Below are 27,962 nucleotides of genomic sequence, written 5' to 3' on the forward strand. Positions count from 1 at the left end.
GCTGGGCCCTCCCCCGGCGCCTGCAGCCTCCCGGATCCCGCCCCTGCCTCGCTCCCGCCCGCCGCAGCCGCCCGCCCGCGGATCCCGGAGCCGCCGACCCCCGCAGAGGACCGACTGCCCAGACTGCGGGTCCCGGGGCTCCCTGGGCGGGGCCGATCCCAGGGAGCCCCCCTGACTGCCTCCCAGAGCAGGGTGGGGAAAGGGATCTTAGCCCGCCGCCGCCTCCGAGCGGGCCGCCAGGTGAGCGTCGGGACAGGTAGGGACGCAGGTCGGGACGGGTGTCCCGTCCCCACTCGCCCCCGGGGCGCCTGGGGAAGGACTAACGCCCCCAGGCCCTCGCGGGAGGGGCGGGTCCCCCCGGAGTCCTTGTTCCCCAGCGCCCCTTCTCCTGCCCTGCCCGGGTCCTAGGCTGTCCCAGCCAACTTCCGCCCCTTTAAGTCCAGAGTCGCACGGACGCACGTTTGAAAGCCCCAGGTCGTGCGGAAAGGGCTTAAAACGGGTCCTCTGACGCCCACGCCTTCCACCCGGCTGCTCCTGGGCAGAGGCCACGGTGGAAGAAGCTCCCCCTCCCCCCAAAACGTACCCGACCAACACGTGTACTCCGCAGCCGGCGAGAGGCCAGACCCCTTTTACCAGCTCTGGTTTCTTCTGTTTCTTCTGGCTGGCAGCCCCTTCGCCAAATCGGTGAATCAGAAGGCTCAGAGCCCCGTTTCTCGATTTAGCAACTTGGGCACAGTTTGTTTTTAGCTGCGGCCGCTCCTCCCGATTTAAATTTTGTTCTTCTGAGTTAACTTTTGCAGCGTTCAGTAATATTTCTTAACGCTCCATATCTTGTTCTTTCAGTCTGGATCCTTCAAGTTTAGAGAGCATCTGTTAACTAGCAATTTTGAAAGGCTGCAATATTAGGCACCTACTTTTAAAATAAATACTTTTTTAAAGTGCCCCAGTACCACCCAAGAACAAAAGACAAATGAGGCAGACGAAGCTTTGCAGCAAAAACAGCCCCTTAAGCAACAGACCCCGGCCCCACGGCCAGTTAAAATTATTTGTAATTAATCGCACATTGCTCGCAGTTTCCCTATTGGCTGCTTTCATAACGTCAAAAAAGTTTTAAACGTCTTTCTTGTTCTATGAAATATTTATAGGATCTGTTTCACTCCTCATTTTGTGAGGCCTGGCTGATGAATCTATTTTAATAATTTTTTTTTCTTTTAATTTTAGAGAGAGCGCGAGCAGGGGAGAGAGGGTCAGAGGGAGAGAGACAGAATCTTAAGCAGGCTCCGGGCTTACATAGGGCCCTGGGATCCTGACCTGAGCCGAAATCAAGAGGCCAGGGTTCAACCACCCAGGCGCTCCTTCTTTAATAATATTTTGTAAGTTTATTTATTTATTTGAGAGAGAGCGCGCGCGTGCGCGCGCGCGCGCGCACACACACACACACACACACGCACGCGCGCAAGTGGGGGAGGGGCAGAGAGAGGGAGAGAGAACCCCAAACAGGCTCTGCACTGTGAGCGCAGAGCCCCACGCAGGGCTCGATTTCACCATCAGTGAAATCATGACCTGAGCCAATACCAAGAGTCCAGTGCCCAACCCACTGAGCCACCCAAGCGCCCCAATATTTTTTAATAAAGTTTTTGTATTTATTTAAATACGAATTTTTTCATCCAATCAAGTTATAGATGTGATTCACAAATCAAATAGAAATGAGTCTGCCTTTTTTATTTCCTATATATATAAAAGCAATATCTTTAAGAGCACGGAAAGGGGGAAGCAGTGTTTGATCTTTTTTATTTTATTTGGGGGGGGCAGTATTTTATCTTTTACTTTTTAAAATATTTTTTAAGTTTATTAATTTATTTTGAGAGAGAGAGAGAGCAGGGGAGGGGCAGAGAGAGAGGGATAGAATCCCAAGCAGGCTCCGCACCATTAGCATGGAGCCCGATGTGGGGCTCAAACCCACAAACCATGAGATCCGTGACCTGAGCTGAGACCAAGAGTCAGGGATTTAACGGACTGAGCCACCCAGGTGCCCTTGGGGGGGGGGGGGGGCAGCGTTTTAGAAGAAAAGGAATCAGGGAGCCATGATGATCCCCAGCAGTGCGTGAGTCCCCAGTGGTGTCAGAAACCTCTACAAAAGCCCTTCTTGGGGCGCCTGGGTGGCGCCGTCGGTTAAGCGTCCGACTTCAGCCAGGTCACGATCTCGTGGTCCGTGAGTTCGAGCCCCGCGTCAGGCTCTGGGCTGATGGCTCAGAGCCTGGAGCCTGTTTCTGATTCTGTGTCTCCCTCTCTCTGCCCCTTCCCCGTTCATGCTCTGTCTCTCTCTGTCCCAAAAATAAATAAACGTTGAAAAAAAAATTTTTTTTTTAAAGAAACGGTGTTAAGTGGTAAATGTAGCCCAATGGTGTGACCTTATTCTTTCCTAGAAGATGCATGTTGAAGTATTTAAGAATTCATCGAAAGAGAGAAAGGGAATACGGCAAAATAAAAGGCTGAAACTTTTAGGATAAAATCCGGAGAAAATAAAGTAAGACAAGGAGATGGTGGCACCAGCCCTGGAGTCCCCCACACGCAGGTGCAAAGCCCGGCTCTGCGGGCTTTTGTGTCAGGTGACCTTGGGTCCGTGGCTCCCCTTCTCCAAGGCTCAGTTTTCCCGGCTGAAAAATGGCACCTCCCTCTTGGAGCTGTTCGTGAGGCTTCTGTGAGATTTGATAAAGCCCTTGCCACGTGCCGAGAGCAGTTACTGTGCGGTTAACCGTAGCTGGTAGTTTATGAAGGCCTTTTCTTTATTTATTTTCTTGTTTCTTTTTTTAAATGTTTATTTTTGAGAGAGTGTGAGCGGGGGAGGGGCAGAGAGAGAGAGCTGGGGACAGAGGATACGAAGCAGGCTCAGCTCTATTAGAGCAGAGCCCGATGCGGGGCTGGAACTCACCACCCGTGAGATCGTGACCAATGCGTGACATACTCACCGGGATAGTCAAATCTCACACCAGTGTGACTCAGCCCTGCCACCAAATGGGTCTGGGAAAGACTTCCGGTTTTCCAGGCTTTTGGATTTGGGGACTGGGGAGGGGAGATGGGGACCTGCACATTTCTCATTTTACGGAGAGGAAAATCCACTCAGAGAGGGAAGCCCGTTCCCCCAAGGTCATGAACAAGAGTTTGGGGTGGGGCTGGCCCAGGAGCGACTGACCATATAGAACCCGTGACACTCACCTTCCCCGCAATGCCACTTTCTCTGCGGGCTGTCACCAGCAACTTCCGAAAGCAATGTCCCTTACTAGCCTGGTGATGCCTCCTCGCCCAGAAATATCACTGCTGCCTCCTGGGAATGAGATGATGCACAGAAAGAATTTTCCAGAGTGCCTTACCCAAAGAAAGCACTTGGCAAATGTGAATTATAATTTGCGCAAAGATGCAGTGAGACTGTTTCCTATCTGGGTTCAATAACATCAGTGGTGTTTATTGATAGCATTAATATTTTTTAAATGGTGAATTATAACATCCATACAGAGAAGTATATAAAACAGATGAACAGTTTAACAAATAATTGTAAAATATGGAACCAGGGCCCAGGTCAGCAGCAAGAACATCGTCAGCCCCCAGAAGCTTCCCTGTGGGCACCTGGTTAATAGCCCTTTCCCTCCCCACAGGGGAAACCAGCGCCCTGACTTTTACGATACTCACGTTCCTATTTTGCTCTTTTTATTTTTGGGGTTTTTTTATGTTTATTTTTTTTATTTTTGAGAGAGAGAGACACAGAATCCGAAGCAGGTTCCAGGCTCTGAGCTGTCAGCACACAGCCCGACGCGGGGCTTGAACTCGCGAACCGTGCGATCATGACCTGAGCCGAAGCCGGACGCTCAACCGACGGAGCCACCCAGGCGCCCCTATTTTGTTCTTCTTTATATGGTTTTAGTACCCACGTGTGGATATTAACTACACTTTATTAGTTTAGCCTGTTTTCGAACTTTCTAAGAGTAGCACCATGGGTGGGAGTATATAGCTTATCATCCAAGCAGGAAACTTTAGAAGTAGTGGAGGTCTGGAATTACCCGAATTACCCTGGGGACCATATGTGTCGTAGACCAGGGCTGCCCCGCGCAATTCAAGCTGCCCGGGTGTCCCAGGACTCAACGTTCTAGGTGCCTTGCCGCCGTTCTGTGACCACCTTAATTTACTCCTACATCCTCCAGTGGATGGATGGGTCATTTCCAGACTGGAGCTGTTAGAGACAGTTGTGTCATGAACATTCTAGTGTGTGTTTCCCGGCTCTGGGGTCAAATGGCTGGGTCCTGGGGCAGGCACACATTTTCCACTTCAGTAAAAAATGCCCATCTAGGGCGCCCAGGTGGCTCAGCCGGTTGAGGGTCCCACTCTTGATTTCGGCTCGGGTCATGATCTCGCGGTTTGTGAGTTTGAACTCCACCATCGGGCTCTGCGCTGACAGTGTGGAGTCTGCTTTAGGGGCACCTGGGCGGTTCAGTTGGTTTTGGCTCAGGTGGGGTTGAGCCCTGTGGCAGGCGGAGCCTGCTTGGGATTCTCTCTTCCTCTCTCTCTGCCCCTCCCCTGCTCTCCCTTGCGTGCTCTCTCTCAACACAAATAAATAAATATTGAAAAAAAACTCATAAAAAAATAATTGTACTTTTTAAAGATTATTCGCCATTGACCTTTGTAACTTCAAATGTTATGCCTCACTTCTTTTTCTTATTCTGGCAACTTTTGAGTCCCGTAACGTGAAGCAGGTGAGCCAAGCATCTTGGTTTCCCCTCCTCCCGCCTTAGTTTCCCATCTTCTGTTACTTGTACATTTATTTTCACAGTGTCAAGGTTGATAACATCTACAGTCTGTTCTGTTACCATATTTAAGTCTTAGATGCTTTCACTGTAGAGTTTCCAGGGTTTTCCTGACAGCTTCAGTGAGGTGTAATTTACATACCATAAAAGTCAGCCCTCTAAAGTGTGCAATTCAGTGATTTTTTAGTGAATTTACAGAGTCGTGCAGCTATCACCAGTTTTAGAGCATTTCTGTCACCTCCAAAATATCCCCTGTGCCTATTTGTGGTCACTTCCCCATTCCCCAGCCCAGCCCCAGGCAACGACTAATCTTTCTGTAACTTTAGATATGTCCTTTGGGGACATTTCATGTAAATATATCATACAGTATGTGGGGTTTGTGTGTGTGTGTGTGTGTGTGTGTGTCTGTCTGGCTTTTTTTCACTTAGCATGCTGTTTGGGGGTTCATTCATATCGTAGTGTGTACCCATTCTTGGTTCTTCGTGCTGCCGATCAGTGTGCCGTTGTGCGGATAGACCACGTTTTGTTTATCCCTTCACCAGCGGACGGACATTCGGATCGTTTCCAAATAGATAATGTTGCTGTGAACGTTTGCAATCAAGCCTGTGCGTGGACACGTGTTTTTATGTCTCGCGGGCAGGTAGTCTCGTGATAGAATTGCTGTGTTTCGTGGAAAGTTTCTGCTGAGCTGTTTTTGTTAATGTTCACCTTTCAAAGAAACTGCCTGTTTTCCCAAGTGGCTGTCCCATTTCACGTTCCCATCAGCAACATGCGGGGGTTCCAGTTTCTCCGGGTACTGGCCAATCTTTTGAACAGTAGCCATTCCGGTGGGCCTGACATGGTGTCTCATCGTGATTTTAATTTGGATTTCCTTAATGACTAATGATGTTGAGCATCTTTTCATGTGCTCGTTAGTCATACACATATCGTCTTTGGTGAAATGTCTCCTCAAATTTTGTGTCTATTTTTAAAGTGGTTTGTTTGTCATACTGTTGAATTTTAAGTGTTCTTTATATATTCTGGATACGAGTCCTTTATCAGATACATGATTTGCAGACATAATTCCGCCAATCTATAGCTTGTCTTTTCATTTTCTCACTGGTGTCTTTTAAGTGCAAAAGTTTTAAATTTTGAAGATGTTCAATTCATCCATTTTTTCCTTCTCAAATCACACGTTTGGTGTCGTATCTACGAAGTCTTTGCTTGACCCAAGATCATCAGAGTTTTCTCCTATTTTCTTCTGAAAATTTTTATGGTTGTAACTCTTACATTCAGGCGTATGGTTTATTTTGAGTTGATATTTGTGTGTGGTATGAGGTAAAGGCCTAAACTCATCTTTTTGCATGCAGATTTCCCATCACCGTTTGTTGAGAAGACAGTCTTTATGCTAAGAGACCAGATCTGAAATGTTCTCACCACAAAAAAGAAACGATAATTAAGTGACATGATTGGAGGTGCTAGCTAATGCTAAAGTGGTCATCATCTTGCAATACATAAATGTATCAAATCAACACATACACCTTAAATTTATACAATGTTATATGTGAGGTGTATATATATATATATATATATATATATATATATATGTTTATATATATATATGCTCAGATATATATATATACATATACATACATGTGTGTACATATATATATATATATATATATTTTTTTTTTTTTTTTAAGAAGAATGTCCCTATTTTAGTGAGAATGTCTCTAGCCTCCAGGTCAAATTGATTCTTTTTTCTTGCATATTGTCAAATTGACATAACATGGATACAGTTAGTGTATGTATTTGGACCATGATTTTCTTAAGCAGTTTTTTGTTTTTCCTGCAGTTTGTCAGAGCTTTAATTTTTCCCTTTTTTTTCTGAGATTTTTTTTTTTAAGTGTATTTACTTATTCTGAGAGAGACAGAGGTAGTGCAAACAAGGGAGGGGCAGACAGAGAGGGAGACAGAAAATCCCAAGCCGACTCTGCATTGCCCGTGCAGGGCCCAATGCAGGGCTCGGACCCATGAAACCACGAGATCATAACCTGAGCCAAAACCAAGAGTCGGATGCTCAACAGACTGAGCCATCCAGGAGTCTCTAGGATTTTATATTTTTAAGTTTTTCTAAGCGATCTCTGCCAAAGAACGTGGAGCTCAAACTCAAAACCATGAGATCAAGTCACACGCTCCACTGACTGAGCCAGCCGGGTGCCCCTTTAATTTTTCCCTTTTGAGAGAGGTATTTTCTGGGTTCTAACTCATCCAATCTACTTTTGGAGAATTTTTTTTCTTCTAGAAAACATTCTTCCTTTTATAATATCCTGTTCTTACTGTGTTTTGAGTATCTTCTCTAATCTAAACGTACCCAAGGCAAATGTACCAATTTGCAGGGCCCAATGCAAAATGCGTGTATGGGCCCCTTGTTTAGAAAGGATTGAGAATTTCTGGGGCGCCTGGGTGGCTCAGTTGGTTAAGCGTCTGACTCCTGGTTTCGGCTCAGGTCATGATCTCACGGTTCGCGGGTTCGAGTCCCGCATTGGGGTCTGTGCTGACGGCATGGAGTCTGCTTGGGATTCTGTCTCCCTGTCTCTCTGCCCCTCCCCCACTTGCGCTCTGTCTGCCTCTCAAAAATAAATAAACATTAAAAAAATTGTTTTTTAATCAAAGTAACTGGTATGATGGGGCCGGCTCAGTCGGTAGAGTACATGCCTCTTGATCTCGGGGTCATGAATTCGAGCCCCACGTTGGGTGTAGAGATTACTTAAAAATAAAATCTTAAAAAATAAGTCACTGTTTTGAAATTTGGGGCTGTTATAAATATAGTCCTGCTTTCCCACTGGCTTCTTAGTCTAGTTGAAGGGATGACTGAGAACTGTGTTTGGGGACAGCACTTGGTGTTAGGAGGGAGAAGCCAGTCTTTGCTGGGAGCTCACTCCCAGAGGCTTCATGCAGTTTCTTTATTTCTTTTTTTAACGTTTATTTATTTTTGAGGGAGAGGGAGAGACAGAGCGTGAGCAGGGGAGGGACACGCAGAGAGAAAGAGAGGGAGACAGAACCTGAAACAGGCTCCAGGCTCCAAGCTGTCAGCACAGCACCCGATGCGGGGCTCGAACTCACGAGCTGTGAGATCATGACCTGAGCCGAAGTCGGAGGCTTAACCACTCAACCGACTGAGCCACTCAGGCGCCCGGAGAGATCTTTTAAAGTAGAAATGGGGGCGCCTGGGTGGCGCAGTCGGTTAGGCGTCCGACTTCAGCCAGGTCACGATCTCGCGGTCCGTGAGTTCGAGCCCCGCGTCGGGCTCTGGGCTGATGGCTCAGAGCCTGGAGCCTGTTTCCGATTCTGTGTCTCCCTCTCTCTCTGCCCCTCCCCCGTTCATGCTCTGTCTCTCTCTCTGTCCCAAAAATAAATAAACGTTGAAAAAAAAATAAAAATAAATAATAATAAAGTAGAAATGAGCAGTCGCCACTGAGGTCTCTCCGGCACATCCAGTCTGCCAATCGTCACATATTTGAATAAGGCCTTTCCAGACCATTCCATCCAACCGAGCTGGCTTAGAACAGAAGAACCACCTTGCTGACATTTAGAATGGTGAAAACTAGGAGCGCCTGGGTGGCTCAGTCAGTTAAGCGTCCGACTCTTGGTTTTAGCTCAGGTTGTGATTGATGGGGTTTGGGGGGTATGGGTGGTGGTCGTGGGCTCCGGCCAAGAAAGAATTCTTGAAGACATCTTTGGTGCAAAAAGGTGATTTTATGAAAGCCCGGGGACAAGATCCGTGGGCGGGAAGAGCCGCCTTCATGCAGTTTCTTTAGAGAACAGTCCTCCGGTATGGTTTTGTTTTTCCCGTGGATGAATGTCGGGCAGCCGGAGACCTGTGTGGCAAAGCATGTGGGGAGCAGGAGAGGGAGTGGGGAGCCCATAGGCGCGGTCGTTGCGAAGACGGGCCGACCTCTGTCCTGACTCTGCTCTCTCACTCTCCACCTGCACACCTACCCCAGCCTGGCCCCCCTCGACCCCTGGCTCTGGGTCCAAAGCCTCTTGAGGTTAGGGTTAGCCTCCTTGAGGCTCCATTGTGCCCACTTTGAGTTTGACCCTGGCCCCTACACTTGGGTCTGCTTTCTGTCTTTCTGGAAAATAGTGGCATTCCTTTTTTGTGGATGGGCTTCCTCCTGTTTACTTTGCCTTTGCATTTCTTTGCCGTCCATAGAGAGGACGCCCTTTGAGAGGGAGAGCAGGCTGCCCAGATTCCAATCCCTGGTCCGCGGTCTGACTGCTGTGTGACCTTTTGGGAGTCATTTTGCCTCTCCCGGCCTCAGTTTCCTCCTGGTGTGATCAACTGGGATAATACAGAAGTCACAAATGGCCACACCCATTCAGTTCCTGGGTCTGCAGATCTGTCTGTTATCTGGCCCATACGGTGCCTTAATTTTTTTCTAATGCATTGCTAACCTTTAAAAATTGGGTGACTTCACATGGAAACTGGGGTTTCCAGTTTCTTTTGAACAAACTGGAAGATGTGGCCAAAGCAGGCCAACCTTGCTACTTGGCGGTAAAGGAGCCAGAGGACAGATTGGCACAGACTTCAGGCTGGCTGTACCTTCTGGTTTGCCAATCACCACCACTCCCTGTTTCCTCCTACCCAGCGGCCTCGTTTAAGATACTGCCCATCTCAGGGGCGCCTGGGTGGCTCCGTCGGTTGAGTGTCCGGCTTCGGCTCAGGTCATGATCTCACGGTCTGTGAGTTCGAGCCCCGCGTCGGGCTGTGTGCTCACAGCTCGGAGCCTGGAGCCTGTTTCAGATTCTGCGTCTCCCTCTCTCTCGGCTCCTCCCCTGCTCATGCGCGCGCTCTCTCTCTCTCTCTCTCTCAAAAATAAGTAAACATTAAAGAAAAATTTTTTTAAAAGGATACTGCCCGTCTGGGAGTTAAGCGTCCTATTCTTGGTTTCAGCTCAGGAAGAGATCTCCCAGTTTGTGAGTTCGAGCCCCACTTTGGCTTGGTGCTCATGGGGCAGAACCTGTTTGGGATTCTCTCTCTCTCCCTCTCCCTTTCTCTCTGCCCCTCCCTCACTCCCTGTACCTCAAAATAAATAAACTTTAAAAAAAAGAAAAGGATACTGCCTGTCTGTTGGAGGCATTTGAACTTGGTTTTCCTGGGATACCGTTTCCAGGGCATCTAGCACAGTATCAGGCACATAGGACTGTTACTGTTAAGAGGCCAGCCAGGGGCAGCAGTGTGAGTAGGGGCCCAAACCCAGCCCTTGCTCTCATTGCCAGGCCAGGCTACCCCAGGGTTGGATTCACCCAGAAGGGATGGCTTTTTTTTAAAGCTTTATTTATTATTATTTTTTTTAGTATTTTTAAAGTTTATTTATTTAGGGGTGCCTGGGTGGCGCAGTCGGTTAAGCGTCCGACTTCAGCCAGGTCACGATCTCGCGGTCCGTGAGTTCGAGCCCCGCGTCAGGCTCTGGGCTGATGGCTTAGAGCCTGGAGCCTGTTTCCGATTCTGTGTCTCCCTCTCTCTCTGCCCCTCCCCCGTTCATGCTCTGTCTCTCTCTGTCCCAAAAAATAAATAAACGTTGAAAAAAATAAATAAATAAAAAAAATAAAGTTTATTTATTTATTTTGAGAGAGAGAGAGAGCACATGTTGGGGAGGGGCAGAGAGAGAGGAAGAGAGAGAGAATCCCAAGCAGACTCTGCAATATCAGTGCAGAACCCCATGGGGGACTTGAATCCATGAACCTCGAGATCATGACCTGAGCCAAAGTCAGCTGCTTAACCGACTGAGCCAAGATTTTCTTTTTCTTTTCTTTTCTTTTTTTTTTTTTTTTAAAAGGCATCCCTTCCAGGGGTGCCTGGGTGGCTTGGTCAGTTGAGCATCTGACTTTGGCTCAGGTCATGGTCTTGAGGTTTGTGAGTTCAAGCCCCACGTCAGGCTCTGTGCTCACAGCTCGGAGCCTGGAGCCTGCTTCGGATTCTGTGTCTTCCTCTCTCTGCTCCTCCCCTGCTCACACTCTGTCTGTCTGTCTCTCTCTCTCAAAAATAAATAGACATAAAAAATTTTTTTAAATAAATAAATAAAAATAAAAGGCATTCCTTCGGGGTGCCTGGGTGGCTCAATCAGTTGGGTGTCCAACCGGCTCAGGTCATGATCTCACGGTTTGTGGCTTTGAGCCCCATGTGTGGCTCTGTGCTGACAGCTCGGAGCCTGGAGCCTGCTTCGGATTCTGTGTCTCCTTCTCTCTCTGCCCCTCCCCTGCTCATACTCTATTTCTCTCAAAAATAAATAAGCATTAAAAAAAATGTTTTTTTAAATAAAAAGGCATCCTTTCTGGACGGGCTCAGTTGGTTAAGCATCTGACTTTGGTTCAGGTCATGATCTCACAGTTTGTGGGTTTGAGCCCCACTTCCGGCTCTGTGCTGACAGCTTGGAGCCTGGAGCCTGCTTCAGATTCTGTGTCTCCTTCTCTCTCTGTCCCTCCCCCACTTGCTCTCTCTCTCTCAAAAATAAACACTAAAAAAATCTTTTTTGAAATCAACTCAAAGACTGATAAAAGCTAGCATAGGCCCTGATAATCAGCAGCTTGTCTGACTTCTTGAAAGGGAAGCCACGGGGCACCTGGGTGGCTCAGTCGGTTGAGCGGCCGACTTCGGCTCGGGTCATGATCTCGCGGTCCGTGAGTTCGAGCCCCGCGTCGGGCTCTGTGCTGACAGCTCAGAGCCTGGAGCCTGTTTTGGATTCTGTGTCTCCCTCTCTCTGACACTCCCCTGTTCATGCTCTGTCTCTCTCTGTCTCAAAAATAAATAAAAACGTTAAAAAAAAATTAAAAAAAAAAAAAAAAAAAAAGAAAGGGAAGCCACATCAAATCTTTGAACCTGCATGTAATTCTTAAGAGCAAAGAATTCTGATCTCGGCTTATTGAGAAACAGCATCAGCGCTATGGTTCAAGAGCAAAGACTTAAAATTAATAAGGGAAGATGTCAGGTAGAGGAAACTCCCCCGAGGGCACGAAAAACAAGCCATTCTGTCAAAAATTAAAAAGACAATTGACAACACCTGGTCCTGGCAACTGCAACTAGACTGAGAACACATCGTTGAAGGGACTGAGAACGGCCCATTGTTGCCGAGAAAACCTATTGGGTGTTTTCTTGTCAAGTGAAATATACACCTACTGTATGATCCGAGAATGTCCGTCCTGGGTATTTACTCATGAAAAATGAACATGTATGTCCATACAAACACTCGTACCTGAATGTTCATTGCAGCTTTATTCATAACAGCCCCAAACGGGAAAGAGCCTGATGTCCCATCATGGTGAGTGGATAAACAGATTGTGGTTTATCTGCTCGATGGAATACTCCTCAGCGATAAAAAGGATCCAAGTACCGACTGACGCATGCAACAACGCGGGCGGATCACAGAGACGTTATCCTGAAGGAAAGAAGACATAGGGGAACATACTGTATGTATCAGCCAGAGTCCAATCGGGAGACAGAAACCGGGCAGTAAATTGAAGGGAGAACGTTTAATAGAATTATTAATTACAGCAGGGAAAATAGCTACTAAGAAATGAAGAGAATGCTAAAGAATATAGAAATAGCAGAGATCAGGAGCAGTACCACCTCTGTGATCCAACACTGAAAGCTTGAGGGCGCCTGGGTGGCGCAGTCGGTTAAGCCTCTGGCTTCTGCTCAGGTCATGGTCTGGCGGTCCACAAGTTGGAGCCTCGCATCAGGCTCTCTGCTGTCAGCACGGAGCCGGCCTCAGATCTTCTCTCTCAGTCCTCCCCCACTTGCACGCTCTCTCTCAAAAATAAACATTAAAAAAAAAAAAAAAGACTGAGAGCTTGAGAAAGATGACAGACGCAGACCCTGATCTCATTCGAGAACTCCTGGAGGAGGCTCACAAAGGGCATAGGGGCCGGGCCGCCCCCGCCCCGGTCGTGCTGCACCTTGAACTTGATGGAAAGGCCCCCCCTCTGGAACTTGCCAGAAGTCTGTCCAGGGGGATGCTGGGGAATGCAGTTCGCAAGGAAGTGGGGCGCTCGAGGCAATAGGAAACCGCCTGAGGTGGGGGCGCCAGGGGACGGCGCTGGCCGCGGGGTGCTGGCAGGCACTGGAGAAGCTTGCATGCTGCAGGTGCCTGAGAAGCTGCCCTGGGGCGACGAAGCTGGAAAAAAAAAAAAAAAAAAAAAAAAAAAAAAAAAAAAGCCTTCTTCATGTCGTGTTCCTCTGGCGCCCTCTACTGGGGAAATTCAACCTGTCAGCCGGCACAGAAAAGTTTAAATGGCCAAACTCGAGTTTGGCCAAGGGGAACTATGAGGCAGTATATGCCTCTGTGGATTCGCCTTGGGGAGAGGGTACACAGGGGAGGGGAGTGGGCACATGTGAAGCTCCCTGCCCTCTCTGAGCTCTGCCAACTCCCCACAGCACCCGCGCTGAACGGGTATGTTACATGATTCCATTTGTATGGGATTCTAGGAAAGAATGTTAAGCATCTGATCATGAGGTCATGATCTCATGGTTCGTGGGCTCGAGCCCCGCTTGGGGTGAGCCCCGCTTCTCTCTCTCTCTATCTCTGTCTTCTCTCTCTCTCTCTCTTCTCTCTCTCTCTGCCCCTCAGTCACTTGTGCCCTCTCTCTCCCTCTCACAATAATGCTAAAATGCTAAAATTTTAGCCTGGGTGGCTCATCGGTTGAGCGCCTGACTCTTGGCTTCAGCTCGGGTCATGATCTCGCAGTTTGTGGGTTCGAGCCCCAGGTCAGGCTCCAAGCTGGTGGTGTGGAACCTGCTTGGGATTCTGTCTCCCTCTCTTTCTGCTCCTCCCCTACTTGCTCTCCATCTCTCTCAAAATAAATAAAAATTGAAAAAATTAAATAATCTTTAAAAATGATGCTAAAATTAATAAAGGTAAAATCAATACAAATTCAGTAATAAAATTAATGAAGGACGAACATCCTATAAAATGAAGACCACTTAATGAATCATGAGCCTTGAAAATGAAATTCTAGGAGCTCCCCGGTGGCTTAGTCAGTTAAGCGTCCAACTTTGGCTCAGGTCATGATCTCACAGTTCTTGAGTTCGAGCCCCACATCGGGCTCTGTGTTATCAGCACAGAGTCCCGTTCGGATCCTCTGTCCACCTCCCTCTCTCTGCACCCCCCCCCCCCAGTGCACGTGCTTTCTCTTTCTCTCTCCCTCTCTCTCTCAAAAATAAACATTTAGGGAAAAGAAAGAAAGAAAATGAAATTGTATTATTTGGCCTTTGGCAAAAGTAGGCTCTAGCTGGAGAGACCGTATGGAGACAGACAAGAGCCTGCCAAGCCCCAGCTGTTCGAGGCTCCCCATCCCAGGCGCCAGGCAGGGGACTGAGTAAGCCCTCAGATGACCCAGCCGCACCCCTGCCGGATGACAACTGCACTCCAGCCCCCGAGGACTGCCGGCCTGCACCCAGGCAACTCCCAGAGCCAGAAAAAAAAAAATCATAAAATAATGGTTATTGTGAGTGGACTCCAGCAAACAAACCATGTCAATGGTGTCATCACTGAGTCATGGAGGTATTTTGGGGCAATATTTTCCAGTCACTATAAAAAGGCCACTGGCCCCACACAATTTGAGGAACTGCTGAGGAGAGAGATAAGCGAGCTTACTAGTTTCCAGGGACGCCTTCGCTTTAAATAGTCCCATATTTTGTTTGGCAAGTCCGGGGAGAGCTTCTCTGACATCTTTTTGTCCCTTTCCATGGACTACCATCTCTGCTTATTGTTAGGGTTTCTCCTAAACCTTTTACAGAAAGGACTCAAGCTGTACAACCTGATGAATATTTAACACACACATATAGCCAGACCTCGGGTCAGGAAACGGAAACAAAATCCTTTCTAAATCCTTTCTAAATGAGTACATCTCTGCCTGGTTAGAATTTCTTTTTAATATATATGTATTTTGGGGGCGCCTGAGTGGCTCAGTCAGTTGAGCGTCTGACTTCGGCTCAGGTCATGATCTCACGGTTCGTGAGTTCGAGCCCCGCGTCGGGCTCTGTGCTGACAGCTCGGAGCCTGGAGTCTGCTTCGGATTCTGTGTCTCATTCTCTCTCTGCCCTTACCCCGCTTGTGCTCTCTCTCTGTGTCTCAAAAAATAAAAAATGTAAAAAAAAAAAAAAAAGAGAAAAGCATATATGTATTTTTAAGTTTATTTATTTATTTTGAGAAAGAACGCACAAGCAGGTGAGGGGCAGAGAGAAGGAGACACAGAATTCTGCGCCATCGGCACAGAGCCCGATGCGGGTCTTGAACTCACGAGCCCTGAGATCATGACCTGTGCTGAGATCAGGAGTCGGATGCTCAACCGACTGAGCCACCCAGGTGCCCCTGCCCAGTTAGAATTTTTAATGCTGCCTGAAATTCTCTTAGCAGAGATTTTTTTTTTCGTAAGATTTTATTTTCAGGTAATCTCTACACCCAACGTGGGGCTCAAACTCACAACCTCGAGATCAAGGAGCCCGCCAGGCGCCCCAATGGCAGAGAATTTGTTGTTGCCGTTCAGCACATGTGGTCACCATGAAGTGAGCCATCGTGTCATCGACCACAATCTCAAGGTGCAAACGACTCCGGATGGTTAAATAAAATGAAATAAAGGTATCACACCCACAAAAATACCTATCGTCAGAATAGCTAAAACGTGGAAGCGGCCCATGTCCAACAGCCGATGAATGATCAGCAAAATGGAATATTAAGCAGCTAAAAAGGAAGGGAATTCTGGGACGCCTGGGTGGCTCAGTCGGTTAAGCATCCAACTCTTGATTTTGGCTCAGGTCATGATCTCACGGTCGGGGGATCAAGCCTGCTGGAGACTCTCTCTGCCCCTGCCCCACTCTCTCATCAAATTTTTTAAAAAAGGGAAGGAAGGGGCGCCTGGGTGGCGCAGTCGGTTGAGCGTCCAACTTCAGCCAGGTCACGATCTCGCGGTCCGTGAGTTCGAGCCCCGCATCGGGCTCTGTGCTGACGGCTCAGAGCCTAGAGCCTGTTTCCGATTCTGTGTCTCCCTCTCTCTCTGCCCCTCCCCCGTTCATGCTCTGTCTCTCTCTGTCCCAAAAATAAATAAACGTTGAAAAAAATTTTTTTTTTAAAAAAAGGAAAGGAATTCTGATTTATGCTACAACACGAATGAACCTTGAGGACATTACGCTAAGTGAACAGGCCAATCACAAACCGGTGCTGTATGATTATTCCTCTTACGTGAGTTACTTAGAGTGGTCGAAATCATACAGACGAAAAGGACAGTGGTTAGCGGGGGCAAGAGGGAAGGGGGTGGTGGGGAATTACTGTTTGACAAGGTGAAAAGACTTTTGGAGATGGATGGCAGGGATGGTGACACGTTAATATATTTAATATCACTGAATTGTACACTTAAAAAGGGTTATGATGCTAAACTTTATGTTACATGGGTTTTACCACCAAAAAGAAAACGGTGGAGAAAAAGAATTAGCCCCATAAGCAGGCAACAAATATAAATAAAGTAGATTTCTGAATTAAAAAATGATAATACGCTAGTAGTCAGTCCTTAAAAACAGCATTGTTCGAAAACAGAAAATCAAGGGCGCCTGGGTGGCTCAGCCGGTTAAGGGTCGCCTCTTGATTTTGTGAGTTCAAGCCCCGCATTGGGCTCTGCGCTGTCTGCAGGCTGACAGCCTGCTTGGCATTCTCCCTCTCTCTCTGCCCCTTCCCTGCTTGTCCTGCCTCTGTCTCTCCCAACATAAATCAGTAAACTTAAAACAAAAAATCAAAGAAACCAAAAACACATGCTATTCCCGAATCACGTTTCCTAGGCTCAAAGGAGATAAATACGTTTCATAGGCAAGGAAGTGGGTAGTCGGGGTTGGAACCCAGACTGGTCTGTGTCTGCACTCAGGGTGCCCGCTGTTTCTTACCGGGCGGGGGCTCTTTTGGCTTTTGGGGCAGGACAGTTCTTTGTGGAAGGTACCCATCCCACACAGTCCAGGTCACTGAGCCTTGTCCCATTTAGTTAGTGCTGCATAACAGACTACTGAAAACATAGTGACCTAAAACAATAACCTTTATTTCACGGCTCTGGGGGTTGGCTGGGCTCAGCTAAGCTGTTCTTAGAGGCTCACACGCAGTGCCGTCTGACAGTGACTGGGGTTGGGTCACCTGAAGGCTTATTCGCCCCTGTGTCTAGCCCCCGGGACGTGACTCAAACAGCTGGGGCTCCCCAGACTTTTCTCTGCCTGAATTCACGGGGTCTCTCCAGTGCGATGACTTCAGGGCAGCCAGACTTAAGCAATGACTCGGGCAGGGGTGTTCTGGAGCCGGCTTGTGAGAGCAAGACTGTGGGCAGCTCTCCAGCCCCACAGTTCGGGGACTTCATGTTGGTAGCTTGCGATGAGCGGCGGCAGGTGCATTTACCCAGACGTCAGTAAATGCTATGGACCCAGACTCTTTTTCTCCTCCTTGTTAACCATTTAGCCCGCACACCCACTGGAGTCAGGGCTCCCAAGGCACCTGTCCCAAGAGAGCCAGGCAGTGACCTGCATCTTTTACGACCCGCCTTGGAAATCCCTTAGCGATGTCACATCTGTGGTGCTCTGAAAGTTGAAGCAGTCACAGAGGTCTGCCCGTGTCAAGGGGAGGGGTGTGGACTCTTAATGGAGGGCAGTCGAGTCCCAGAAAAGCATATGACGTAGGATATGTTACTATAGCCATCGTGGTCTGCAGAGCGTCACGGGTCTTGGAAACTGCCTACCAGTAGCATCCCCTGGTCGCTGTGCCGGCCAGTAACATAACCACACCCCTCCCCCCCCCCCCCCAACATACGCAGCCCCAAACACTCTGACAGCAGGGCATTGTTGTGCCTTACGTGTCCCATACTGGCTCAGCCAGTAGTTGGCATTCAGCCGTGTGGACATTATGGCCATAAGGCTCCTTATGGCCCTTTAAGCAATTTGTTTTGTTTTTAAATGTTTATTTATTTAGTTTTGAGAGAGAGAGTGCTTGCGCGCGCACACACACACACACACACACACACACATGGGGGAGGGGCAGAGAGCGAGGGAGTCACAGAATCCAAAGCAGGTTCCAGGCTCTGAGCTGTCAGCACAGAGTCCGGCACAGGGCTCGAACCCACAAACTGTGAGATCATGACCTGAGCCAAAGTCGGACGCTTAACCGACTGAGCCATCCAGGCGCCCCCCCCCCCCAGACAAGCATTTTGTATACTCAGGGCTCATAAGGTACATCACTTGAAGGTCCTTGCTCCTTGGCAAAGTCTGCCTGCACTCATCTTGTGAGGAGGCCACCCCAGCTCCAGAGATCCCTTGTTCACCAGTGTCCAGCACATTCTTTTTTTTTTTTTTGATCAGCACATTCTTAAGGAGAGCCAAGCCAGGAAACCACACTCTGATGAGTTTCACGTCCATGACAGGCAAATTGGTAAGCTTGGTATTAAATTGTTGCTAATTATTAATGCAACTAAGAACCACTTGGGGAAAAGCACACCCTGTCTCTTGAAGCCTGTCTTATAACCAATCACCGAATCAGGGTGAAGGGGGGGTATCAGGACCCATGTGGGTGGATCACTAGCCCGACACGGGCTTCTTAACAAAACCTTAATCAACTTATTTAAAAATAATAACAGCTGTCACGAGTTGAGCACCTCCCGACGTTTGACAACATAACAACATAACAAGCATTAGATCGTTGGAGCCTGTTAACCCGGGGCAACCTCCTGTGATCGGTTTGCCCATTACACAAGATGATGAGATTCAGTGAGATGACCCAGCTTAAATGTGCGGCACAGTCGCTTAATAAAGGCCCAATAAATGTCACCAGATGAAAAAAATCATAGCTAAATGGCTATTCGTCATTCTTTTATGATGGGTAATAATAATAGCAACTAACATAATTTGGCGTTCAATATTAATTTAATGTCACTCATTTCTGAGTCACCATCGGTTTTTCTTAAGTGCTTTACAAACATGAACCCGTTTTGTCTTTACAACAATCCCGTGCAGTAGGTACTGTTAACATCCTCGTTCTCAGAGAAGGAAACGGCACTAAGAGGTTGAGTGATGTGACCTTGGTCACATAACCACCTAGCGGCAGAGCCAGAACTTGAACCCAGGCTGGCCAGGATCCAGCCACAAGGTGTTCATCGCTAGGCAGTTCTGCCCCGATGGAGAAAATGCAATGAGTTTCCCACTAGGTCTTGAGCCCCATCACTGAGTTCTTGCTAAATAAAGGTGTTTCACCTTGCCATGCCTCAGTTTCCTCATCTGTGGAGTGGGTTTCTTTTTTTTTTTTTTTTAATTTTTTTTTCAACGTTTATTTATTTTTGGGACAGAGAGAGACAGAGCATGAACGGGGGAGGGGCAGAGAGAGAGGGAGACACAGAATCGGAAACAGGCTCCAGGCTCTGAGCCATCAGCCCAGAGCCTGACGCGGGGCTCGAACTCACGGACCGCGAGATCGTGACCTGGCTGAAGTCGGACGCTTAACCGACTGCGCCACCCAGGCGCCCCTGGAGTGGGTTTCTGATGTGATGATTCATTTGTTCATTCCATGAACATCTGTTCATTGAATACTTACTATGTGTCAGGCACTGGTGTGGACGGTGTGGTGTGTAATATACAAAAGAAACAATAACTCTTCCTCATGGTGATTATAATGCAGTTAGGGAGACAGGCAATAAAGAAAGAAAAGTAGGTTATATATGCTTGTGTGTGTGGTGTGTTAAGAGGTGATAAGAGCTTTAGAGAGGTATAAAATAAGGACAAAGGAAGGGGGAGTAGGTGGTGGTCAGGAGGCCCTGAAATTGTAAACAAGGCGGCCAAGGATGGTCTCATGGAGAAGTTGACATTTGAGCAAAGACTTGAAGTCTGGAGGTGAGCCTAGAAATCCTCTGGATCCGGGTGGCAGGAACAGCCCATGCGAAGGGCCTGGGGTGTGGGGGCTGGTGTCGCTGGGCAGAGGGGGTAAGGGGGAGATGAGGGCAAGGAGGTGATGGGGGCAGACTGTGTGGGAGCTTGTGGGCCACAGTGAGGACTCTGCCTTTATTCCGAGTGAGGTGGAGCCCAAGGCGGGGGCGGGGCGGGCTCTGAGCAGGACAGGGACAGGACCTGACTCAGGTGCTCACTCTGACCTGGCTACTAGTGAGGAACAGACACCCGGGGAAAGAAGCAGGGAGACAGTGATGAGCCAGGTGGGAAGTGTACGAATGGGCAAGATCCCCAAGGGGGTGAGTGGTGATGGAGAATACAGGAGGTTCAAATACCAGTCCCTGACGTTGCCAGATCAGAGGGAGGATGGACAGTCAAGGAGACTCAGCAGGAGCCACCAGGCAAACTCGGAGGGGTTCAGAGGTTGTGGGGCTTGGAGCCAAGTGAAGAGGGAATAACCCTCGGTGGCAAGTGCTGCTCAACAGGTCCAGCAAGGTGAGGACTGAACTCTGACTTTGATTTAGCACCGAGGGGGTCACTGGTGACCTTGGCATGTCAGGGGGGCGAAGCCTGATGAGACAAGATTTAAGAGAGAACAGAAGTAGAAAATATGGAGGCAGAGACTGGAGACAGCTTTTTTCGAGAAGTTTTACCATAAAGAGGAGCAAAGAGGGGTGCCTGGGTGATTCAGTCGGTTAAGCATCCTACTTCGGCTCAGGTCATGATCTCACGGTCCGTGGGTTCGAGGCCCACGTCGGGCTCTGTGCTGATGGCTCGGAGCCTGGAGCCTGCTTCAGATTCTGTGTCTCCTTCTCTCTCTCTGCCCCTCGCCTGCTCATGCTCTGTCTCTCTCTCTGTCTCTCAAAAATAAATAAGCGTTAAAAAAATTGTTTAAAGAAAAACATTTAAAAATTAAATTTAAAAAAAGAGAGAGAGAGAGAGAGGAGCAAAGAAATGGGGCCAGAGCTGAAAGGGGAGGTGAAGTGAAGAGAGGGTTTGTTTTCAGACGAGAGGGATGACTGTGTGTGGACTGCTGAGAATGGTCCAGTGCGAAGGGGGAATCCAAGGCGTGGCAGAGAGTGAGGAGAACTTGAGACTGAGGCCTGGAGTGAGCGGGAGGGGTGGGAGCAGCCTGAGCCGGGGGCTGGGGGCGGGGGCTGACGTTTGCAGGGCAATCAGAGGGGAAAGCACAGAGGCCACGGGGCAGGTAGCTGGTAGATTGGGTGATGGGTACCTGTGAAAGTTCACTTCTCATTGCTTGTATTGTTTTCTGCAAAACAAGAAGGCAAGGGGAAAGTGAAGAGGTGGAAGGCAGGGTGTGATAAGCTAGGCTAGCGCTGGGGGAGAAGGTGCGAAATAGTTATGTATAGAGAGGAGGAGCCTGTGGATAAGAGAAATGGTCTCTGCTTGCCGGGCTGGGCTGGCCCGTGTGGGTCAAGTTCACAACCTTGAAGTGAGACCAGCCAGTGGAGTTGTGTGTTCTTTGGCGACCTTCAAGTGGGTAGGCAGGGGGCTGATTGAACCAAGGTCACGTGTCGGAGGAAGCCGGAGGCCAGGATGTATGCAAAGAATGTTTTTAACGAGTATCTAAGCAGTTTAAACTGGATAAGGAAGACACGAGGACTTGGGGGGGGGGGGGGTGAGGGGCAGTGGAAAGGAGGTAGACACAAAGGATGGGGGAATCACAGTGGGCTGGAAGGATTGTGGGGGTCTGGGACACTGGAAGGAAAGAGCTGGAGAGAGAAAGGGTGATGGTTGGCAAGGAGATTGAGGTCTTGAAGAATCTGTGGTTATTGAGACAAGGTCTAGGGGTGACCATAGAAGGGAGAAGAGAGCAGGTCAGAGAACAGAGAGGCCGGTGGCCCAAGGAAGGATCATATGCCTGGATGTGGAAATGACCAGGGATGTTGAGAAGAGCAGCGTGAGTGGCAGTGAGCCTGAAGCTAAAGTCATGAAGTGAGTAGTGATCTGGGTCAGCAGATGATGCACAAGGCGGCCTAATGAACCGCCTATTCTGATGACACAGGAATCATAGCTGGGGAGTTTGAGGGGAGGATGGGAGAATGGTCTGGAAGTAGCACCAAGGAGCAAGATTCACCCATTTGGAAGGGTCACAGGAGAGCTGGGTTTTGGTGAGAGCAAGATGACAAGAATGTTCAGCGAAGAGAGCGAGGAAATGGGTTTTGCTGAAGACAGTTAAGAAGTTCCAAAGGCCCAAGGAGTTGGGAGCCGGCTGGGCGATGGGGGTGGAGATGGTTTCCTCCTCGGTGGGTTTTTCTGTGTGTTCGTGGTCATACAGGTAAACTGACTAGCCTGACTCAAGTGCACCGGCCAGACATGGAAGCCGTGGTGAGCGGTAGTGGGGGTCATGGTCAGACCAGGGGTATTTTGCTCGAGGGGGAAAGGTGGGAAACCGATCGCCCCGGAGCCAATGAACGGTCAGGAAATAGGTACCCGGTTTTCACGGCCCTAGCAGTCCCCTGGTCCTCCACCGGAGCTGGTGGGGTCATGGTCAAGCTGCAGGGACTTTGCGTCCTGGGAGAGATGAAGGGAGGCCAAATTGCCCTGACCTGCTGACCCCTCTCAACCCGCAGGATTCCGGCGGCCTGAGATGGGCGCCCGGCCTTCGCGGCGGCGGCTGCCCGCGGACCAGCCCATAGCCTTGGACGCGCTGCCCCCGGAGCTGCTCGTGCAGGTGCTGAGCCACGTGCCGCCGCGCGCATTAGTGACGCGCTGCCGCGCAGTGTGCCGCGCCTGGCGCGACGTGGTGGACGGGCCCACCGTGTGGCTGCTGCAGCTAGCCCGCGACCGCAGCGCCGAGGGCCGCGCACTCTACGCTGTGGCCCAGCGTTGCCCGCCCAACAACGAAGACGAGGAGTTCCCGCTCTGCGCCCTGGCGCGTTACTGCCTGCGCGCACCCCTCGGCCGCAACCTCATCTTCAACTCCTGCGGAGAGCGTGCGTGCCGGGGGCGGGGCCAGGGGCGGGGCCAGGGGCGGGGCCGGGGAGACAGGAGTGTTGTGTGGGGTGGAGGGGCCGGGCGAGGATTAGTGGACGTGGTCAGGATAATGAGGCAGGGCGGGGCCGGGCAGGAAGCCAGGGGGCGTGGCCGAGGGAAGAGGAGACTGGGAAACTGGCCGGGGGCGGGGGAAAGAGATGGACCGGGGCGGGGGGGAGGGGGCAGGTGCTGTGGGCAGTGAAGGGAGACGAACTGGATGGGCGAGAAAGCTGGAGGAGCCAAGAGTCGGGCCCTGGCAGGAATGACACGTGCTTGAACTGTAGACACAGTGGGCGGGGCTAAGGGGGGGAGGAGCCGGGGAGGATTCGGGGAAAGCCAATTGGGTGGCTGGCGGGGGCGGAGCTTGCATGGAAATATGAAGCCGCATTGAGAGCCTGTGGGGAGGGGGAACTGAGCGAGTGGGCGGGCCCAAGGCAGGGGGAGCCAGGAGACTGCTGTTAAGAGGGACATGATGTGATCTTGATGGCAAGAGCCCGCAGTCAGGGAGCAGCCCAAGTGGGTAAATGAAGTAGATGAAGAGAGACAGAACTGGAGGCGGGGCCGAGTGGGGCTGAGGACGAGTTGAGTGGAAGGGCAGGGCTGAATGACGCGGTGGTAGGGTGGGAACAGGAATGCCCGCGTCTGGGAGGCGGGGCCAGAGTGGAAGAAACCGGGGCGGAGCGCAGGAGGGAGGAGTCGATGGGCGGGGCAAGCTGAGCTGTGGCGGGCGGTCGGCTGGGCGAGCGGCAGGTGAATTCCTCGACTTCAAGGTGGTTGTATCCCACAGAGGGCTTCAGAGGCTGGGAGGTGGAGCACGGCGGGAATGGCTGGGCCGTGGAAAAGAACCTAACACTGGTGCCGGGGGCTCCTTCCCAGACCTGCTTCGTGACTTCTTTCCAGTGAGTGGCCCCTGATCCCTGGGGCAAGGGCCTTGAGTTGGGAAGGGGACCCTACCTACATCCTCTCTTTCCCTCATTGATTTACTCAGTCAAATATTTGTTGAGGGCCTGCCAGTACCAGGCCCTGTTTTATATGCCAGAGAGATACCGGGAAAATTCAGAAATGCAGTGGGGGAGACATTAAACACATAAAACAGTGAAATAATAATGACAACAAAACGACAAACATTTACATATAACTCTTTGAATCCTGGCAACAGCCCTGTGACACAAATAGTATGATTATCTCCACTTTATAACAGGCACAAAACGTAGCCAACATCTAGTAAATGGCGGAGCTGAGATCTGGGCCCAGGTGGTCTGGCTCCAGAGCTTCTGATGGTGATAAGTTCTATGAAGACATCAGAACAGTTGACTGGTTGATTCTCTCTATTCTCCTACCTCTTACCCATTTTCCTTGTTCCCTCCCCCCATATTCAACCATTCTCATGTGGCATCATCCAGCTCGCTAGTAGCTGCCAGTATATTGGGCATGAAGTGATGTCTCATTGACGTTTTAATTTGCATGTTTTGATTTCCTAATAATTAAGCATCTCTCCAAGTGCTTGTTAGCCTTTTGGAATCCCTCTTTTGGAAATTGCCCATTCATCTTTTCTATTAGGGTTGATGTCTTATTCTTGTTATACGAGAATTCCTCGTATATTTTAGCCCCTTGTCCGTCCTGGCCATCTACCATCTGTATCAACTGTGTCCCTGGTGTTCTTGGTTGTTATTTTCACATATCAAATGCATTGCTTTTTTGCTTTAGAATGCGTTTTTGAAATTTTGTGTAAAAAAAAAACCAGTCCCGGGGCGCCTGGTGGCTCAGTCGGTTAAGCGTCCGACTTCGGCTCGGGTCACGATCTCACGGTCCGTGAGGTCGAGCCCAGTGTCGGGCTCTGGGCTGATGGCTCAGAGCCTGGAGCCTGCTTCTCATTCTGTGTCTCCCTCTCTCTCTGCCCCTCCCCTATTCATGCTCTGTCTCTCTCTGTCTCAAAAAGAAATAAACGTTAAAAAAACAAAACAAAACAAAACAAAACAGTCCCTACCCAACAGTATTCTCTCATAGTCTCTTCTAGTAGCCTCATAGTTTTATCTTTCACATTTAGATCTTTAATCCACCTTTGAATACGGCGTGCTGCTTCTATCGCTGACGAAGTTGCCAAATATACCTAGGTCTGTCCCCGAGCACTCTGTTCTCTTCCACTACGCTATTTCTATTATGACGGCATGTTCAAATTAGGGGGGCACTGTTTACAGAGGGGTAGGCAGACCACAGGGGAGACTGCGTGAACCTTAGGCTAGTAACAGTGAGGGGAAGGGGCATTACCAGCCCTGGGCCTGACAAAGGTAAGGGGAGGACGCAGCTCCTAAACCTGAGACAGAGAAGGCTGTGAGGAGAGGGTCCCGTGGAGCTGTATCCTTTCATGAAGAGACATAGCAGTCCCACGGTGATCCATTGGGAGGGAGCCAGGAGGCCAAATAACCTGATTTTACTCTCCTCTCTCCCTTCCCTCCTGCTGGAGCTTCCCATCTGGGAGGTGGGACCCATCTGGGACCCAACAGGAAGGGGAGAGTAAGGGAGACCAGTCCACACAGGCAGTACACCCTCAGACTTGGGCCTCTGCACTTTAGGAGACTCCAGGATTGCCTGCTCAATGTTGAGCATCCATTTGTACTCCTGTCGCAGTCCCCACAAATCTAAGGGACATACAGGTCAGCCTGTATCCGGAGCCTAGAGCCTGGTGGAGAATGGTGGAGGGGATGTGAGAGGCCGATGGGATTGCCCGGCCCATCATATATCTTGTCTAGTAGAGCAAACCCCAAGGGAGGCTTCTTGGAGGAGGTGATTTCTGGGCTGTGACTTTCTGCCTCATCCCTACACCATCTCCTCTTTCCAGATGGTGCTTCAAGAGGCAGCTTGTGGACTTGGTGATGGAGGGGGTGTGGCAGGAGCTGCTGGACAGCGCCCAGATTGAGATCTGTGTGGCCGACTGGTGAGGAAAGAATGGCAACCTGCCCCAAGCGTCACCCGTGGTGGCAGCAGTCGTGCAGAAGGGGTTCACCTGGGCCCCCATCAACCCCCCGGGCTGGCCACTGCTACTGTGCTCCTGTAGTGAGGCTGGGGGGGGGGGGCGGGGAGGGAAGTGATGCTCTCACAGTTGCAGAGGCAGGGAGGGGCAGGGTTTTGATGAGCCCAGAGCCCCCACTCTGCACTCTTCCCTGTCCCCCGTCAGCAGGCCCCAGGGTTGTTGACATGGGGGCCATTGGCTGGTGCCCCATCTCGCCCACTCCTCCCTCATCGTCCACACTCAGTATGGACCCTAAGGGTTTGTGGACACCCAAGGCCCCAGGAAGGTTTGGAGCACTGTGCCCTGAGAACTGAGACTCAGGGGGGCAGAGTTGGGATGGAGGCACTGGTTCCAGAGCACTCGGGCTCTTACTTCAAGCTCTCACTCCTCCATCAGAGTCTGGTTTCTTCCCTGGGGCTCTGGCTCCTCCCCAGAAATACCCAGGCTTCTCCTCCCTTGGGGGCGGTGGTTCCTCCCAGACACACACACACACACACACACACACACACACACACACACCACAAAGCCTCTAGAATCCACCCCAGGGGCACCCAGGCTCTTCCCCGCAAATTCCCAGGACTTGATCTCTCCATGTGCAGGGTGCGTGTGTGCGACCCTCACCCAAGTGCAGGGAGGCTTAGTCCTCAGCCTCCCTCTCCCCGCCCCAGAGACCGGGTGGGTGGTGGGGACATCAAGGCTCACCACGACCTGGCAGGTGGGGTGCCCGCGAGAACTGTGGCTGCATCTACCGGCTCCGGGTCCGCCTCCTGGACGTGTACGAACACGAAGTGGTCAAGTTCTCGGCCTCCCCCAACCCGGTCCTTCAGTGGACTGAGAGAGGCTGCCGACAGGTGGGTCCAGACTGCCTTGTGCCAGACACAAGAGGCCACATCTTGTAGGAGTGCAGTTATATGAAATGTCCAGAATAAGCAAATCCCTACAGAGAGAAAGCAGACAGACTAGTGATCGCCAAGGCTAGGGGAAGGGAGGGATTGGAAGTGACAGCTAACGGATATGAGTCTTCTTTCTGGGCTGATGGAAATGTTCCAGAATTAGATAGTGGTGATAGTTACATAACATTGTGAATATAGGTAAAAGCCACTAAATTGTGCAGTTTAAATGGTGCATTTTGTTAGGTGAATATTACCTCCGTAAAAAAGTTTTGCAAAGGATAAGAAGCGCCAGAAGCCAAAGTTCTTCCATGGCCCACAAGGCCCCACATGATCTGCCCCTTACCTCGCTGACCCATCTCCTGTTCTCTCATTTGCTCCAGATACACTTCTACCCCAGGGCCTTTGCACTGACCGTTCCTCTGTTCCAAACACGCTTTGTCTCTGTCCTAATCCCCGCATGGCTCTCTCCCCTCCTTCGGGTTTCTGCTCTAGTGTTGCCTTAGTGATGCCTTTGCTCACTCACTTTACCCTCCTGCATACCTTACCCTCTGCCTCTTACCCCCAGCTGTCTTCAGGGTCTGAGTCCCCGACTAGACTGTCAGGTTCACCAGGTTGTTCTTCGCTGCTGTAGCCCCAGCACCTAGAGCAGGGCCTGGTACCTACTTGATCCTTGGGGAGTGCCTGTTGAGGTGGAGGAAGACAGGGCCCCACAGCTCCTCAACCTCCCGCTCTCCTTCCCCATACAGGTGTCTCATGTCTTCACCAACTTTGGCAAGGGCATCCGATACGTGTCTTTCGAGCAGTATGGGAGGGACACGCGTTCCTGGGTAGGGCACTACGGCGCCCTCGTGACCCACTCCAGTGTGAGGGTCAGGGTCCGCCTGTCCTAGCCGACCAGCCTGAGCCAGCCTTCCAGAGTGTACTGCCGTCTGCCAGACATCATCAGTCAAAGACAGCTTTGCAGTCGGGAGCCGGATGCCTGTGGACAGTGAGGGTCCCATGCGGCCCATTCCTGGCACACCTCCAGTGAACCCCACTTGCTGCTGCTTCAGCACGGTATCACACATGCTGTGCAAGAAACCAGGGATCTAGGGCGCCTGGGTGGCTCAGTAGGTTGAGTGTCTGCCTCTTGATCTCAGCTCAAGACGTGACCTCGTGGTTTGTGAGATCGAGCCCTGTGTCGGGTTCCGCGCGGACAGTGCAGAGCCTGCTGGGGATTCTCTCTCCCTCTCTCTGCCCTCCCCTCGCTCATGCTCTCTCTCTCAAAATAAATAAAATAAAAAAGAAAGAAACAAAAAGAAACCAGAGATCCAACAAGACGGCTCACAGCT

The 27,962-nt window shown here is 50.2% G+C and overlaps 1 protein-coding gene across 4 annotated transcripts; it reads left to right on the forward strand.

Moving 5' to 3' along the window:
- Positions 1-27,940, forward strand: FBXO17 (F-box protein 17). 4 transcript variants are annotated; one of them, XM_045442403.1, is made up of 7 exons: positions 1-240; positions 12,049-12,245; positions 22,326-22,688; positions 23,516-23,627; positions 25,568-25,663; positions 26,454-26,589; positions 27,378-27,924. In XM_045442403.1, exons 3-7 carry the CDS (start codon positions 22,343-22,345, stop codon positions 27,519-27,521), a joined length of 834 nt encoding a protein of 277 aa, XP_045298359.1. In that variant the 5' UTR covers positions 1-240; positions 12,049-12,245; positions 22,326-22,342; the 3' UTR covers positions 27,522-27,924. The 4 variants fall into 4 exon arrangements, with proteins under 4 accessions (XP_045298359.1, XP_045298358.1, XP_045298357.1 ...); XM_045442402.1 differs by lacking the exon at positions 12,049-12,245 and having other exon boundaries at positions 1-256; positions 27,378-27,937; XM_045442401.1 differs by lacking the exon at positions 12,049-12,245 and having other exon boundaries at positions 3-240; positions 27,378-27,940.
- The last annotated feature ends 22 nt before the right edge of the window (positions 27,941-27,962 follow it).

Source organism: Leopardus geoffroyi, chromosome E2 (genome assembly GCF_018350155.1).
Source record: "Leopardus geoffroyi isolate Oge1 chromosome E2, O.geoffroyi_Oge1_pat1.0, whole genome shotgun sequence".
Taxonomy (NCBI): domain Eukaryota; kingdom Metazoa; phylum Chordata; class Mammalia; order Carnivora; family Felidae; genus Leopardus; species Leopardus geoffroyi.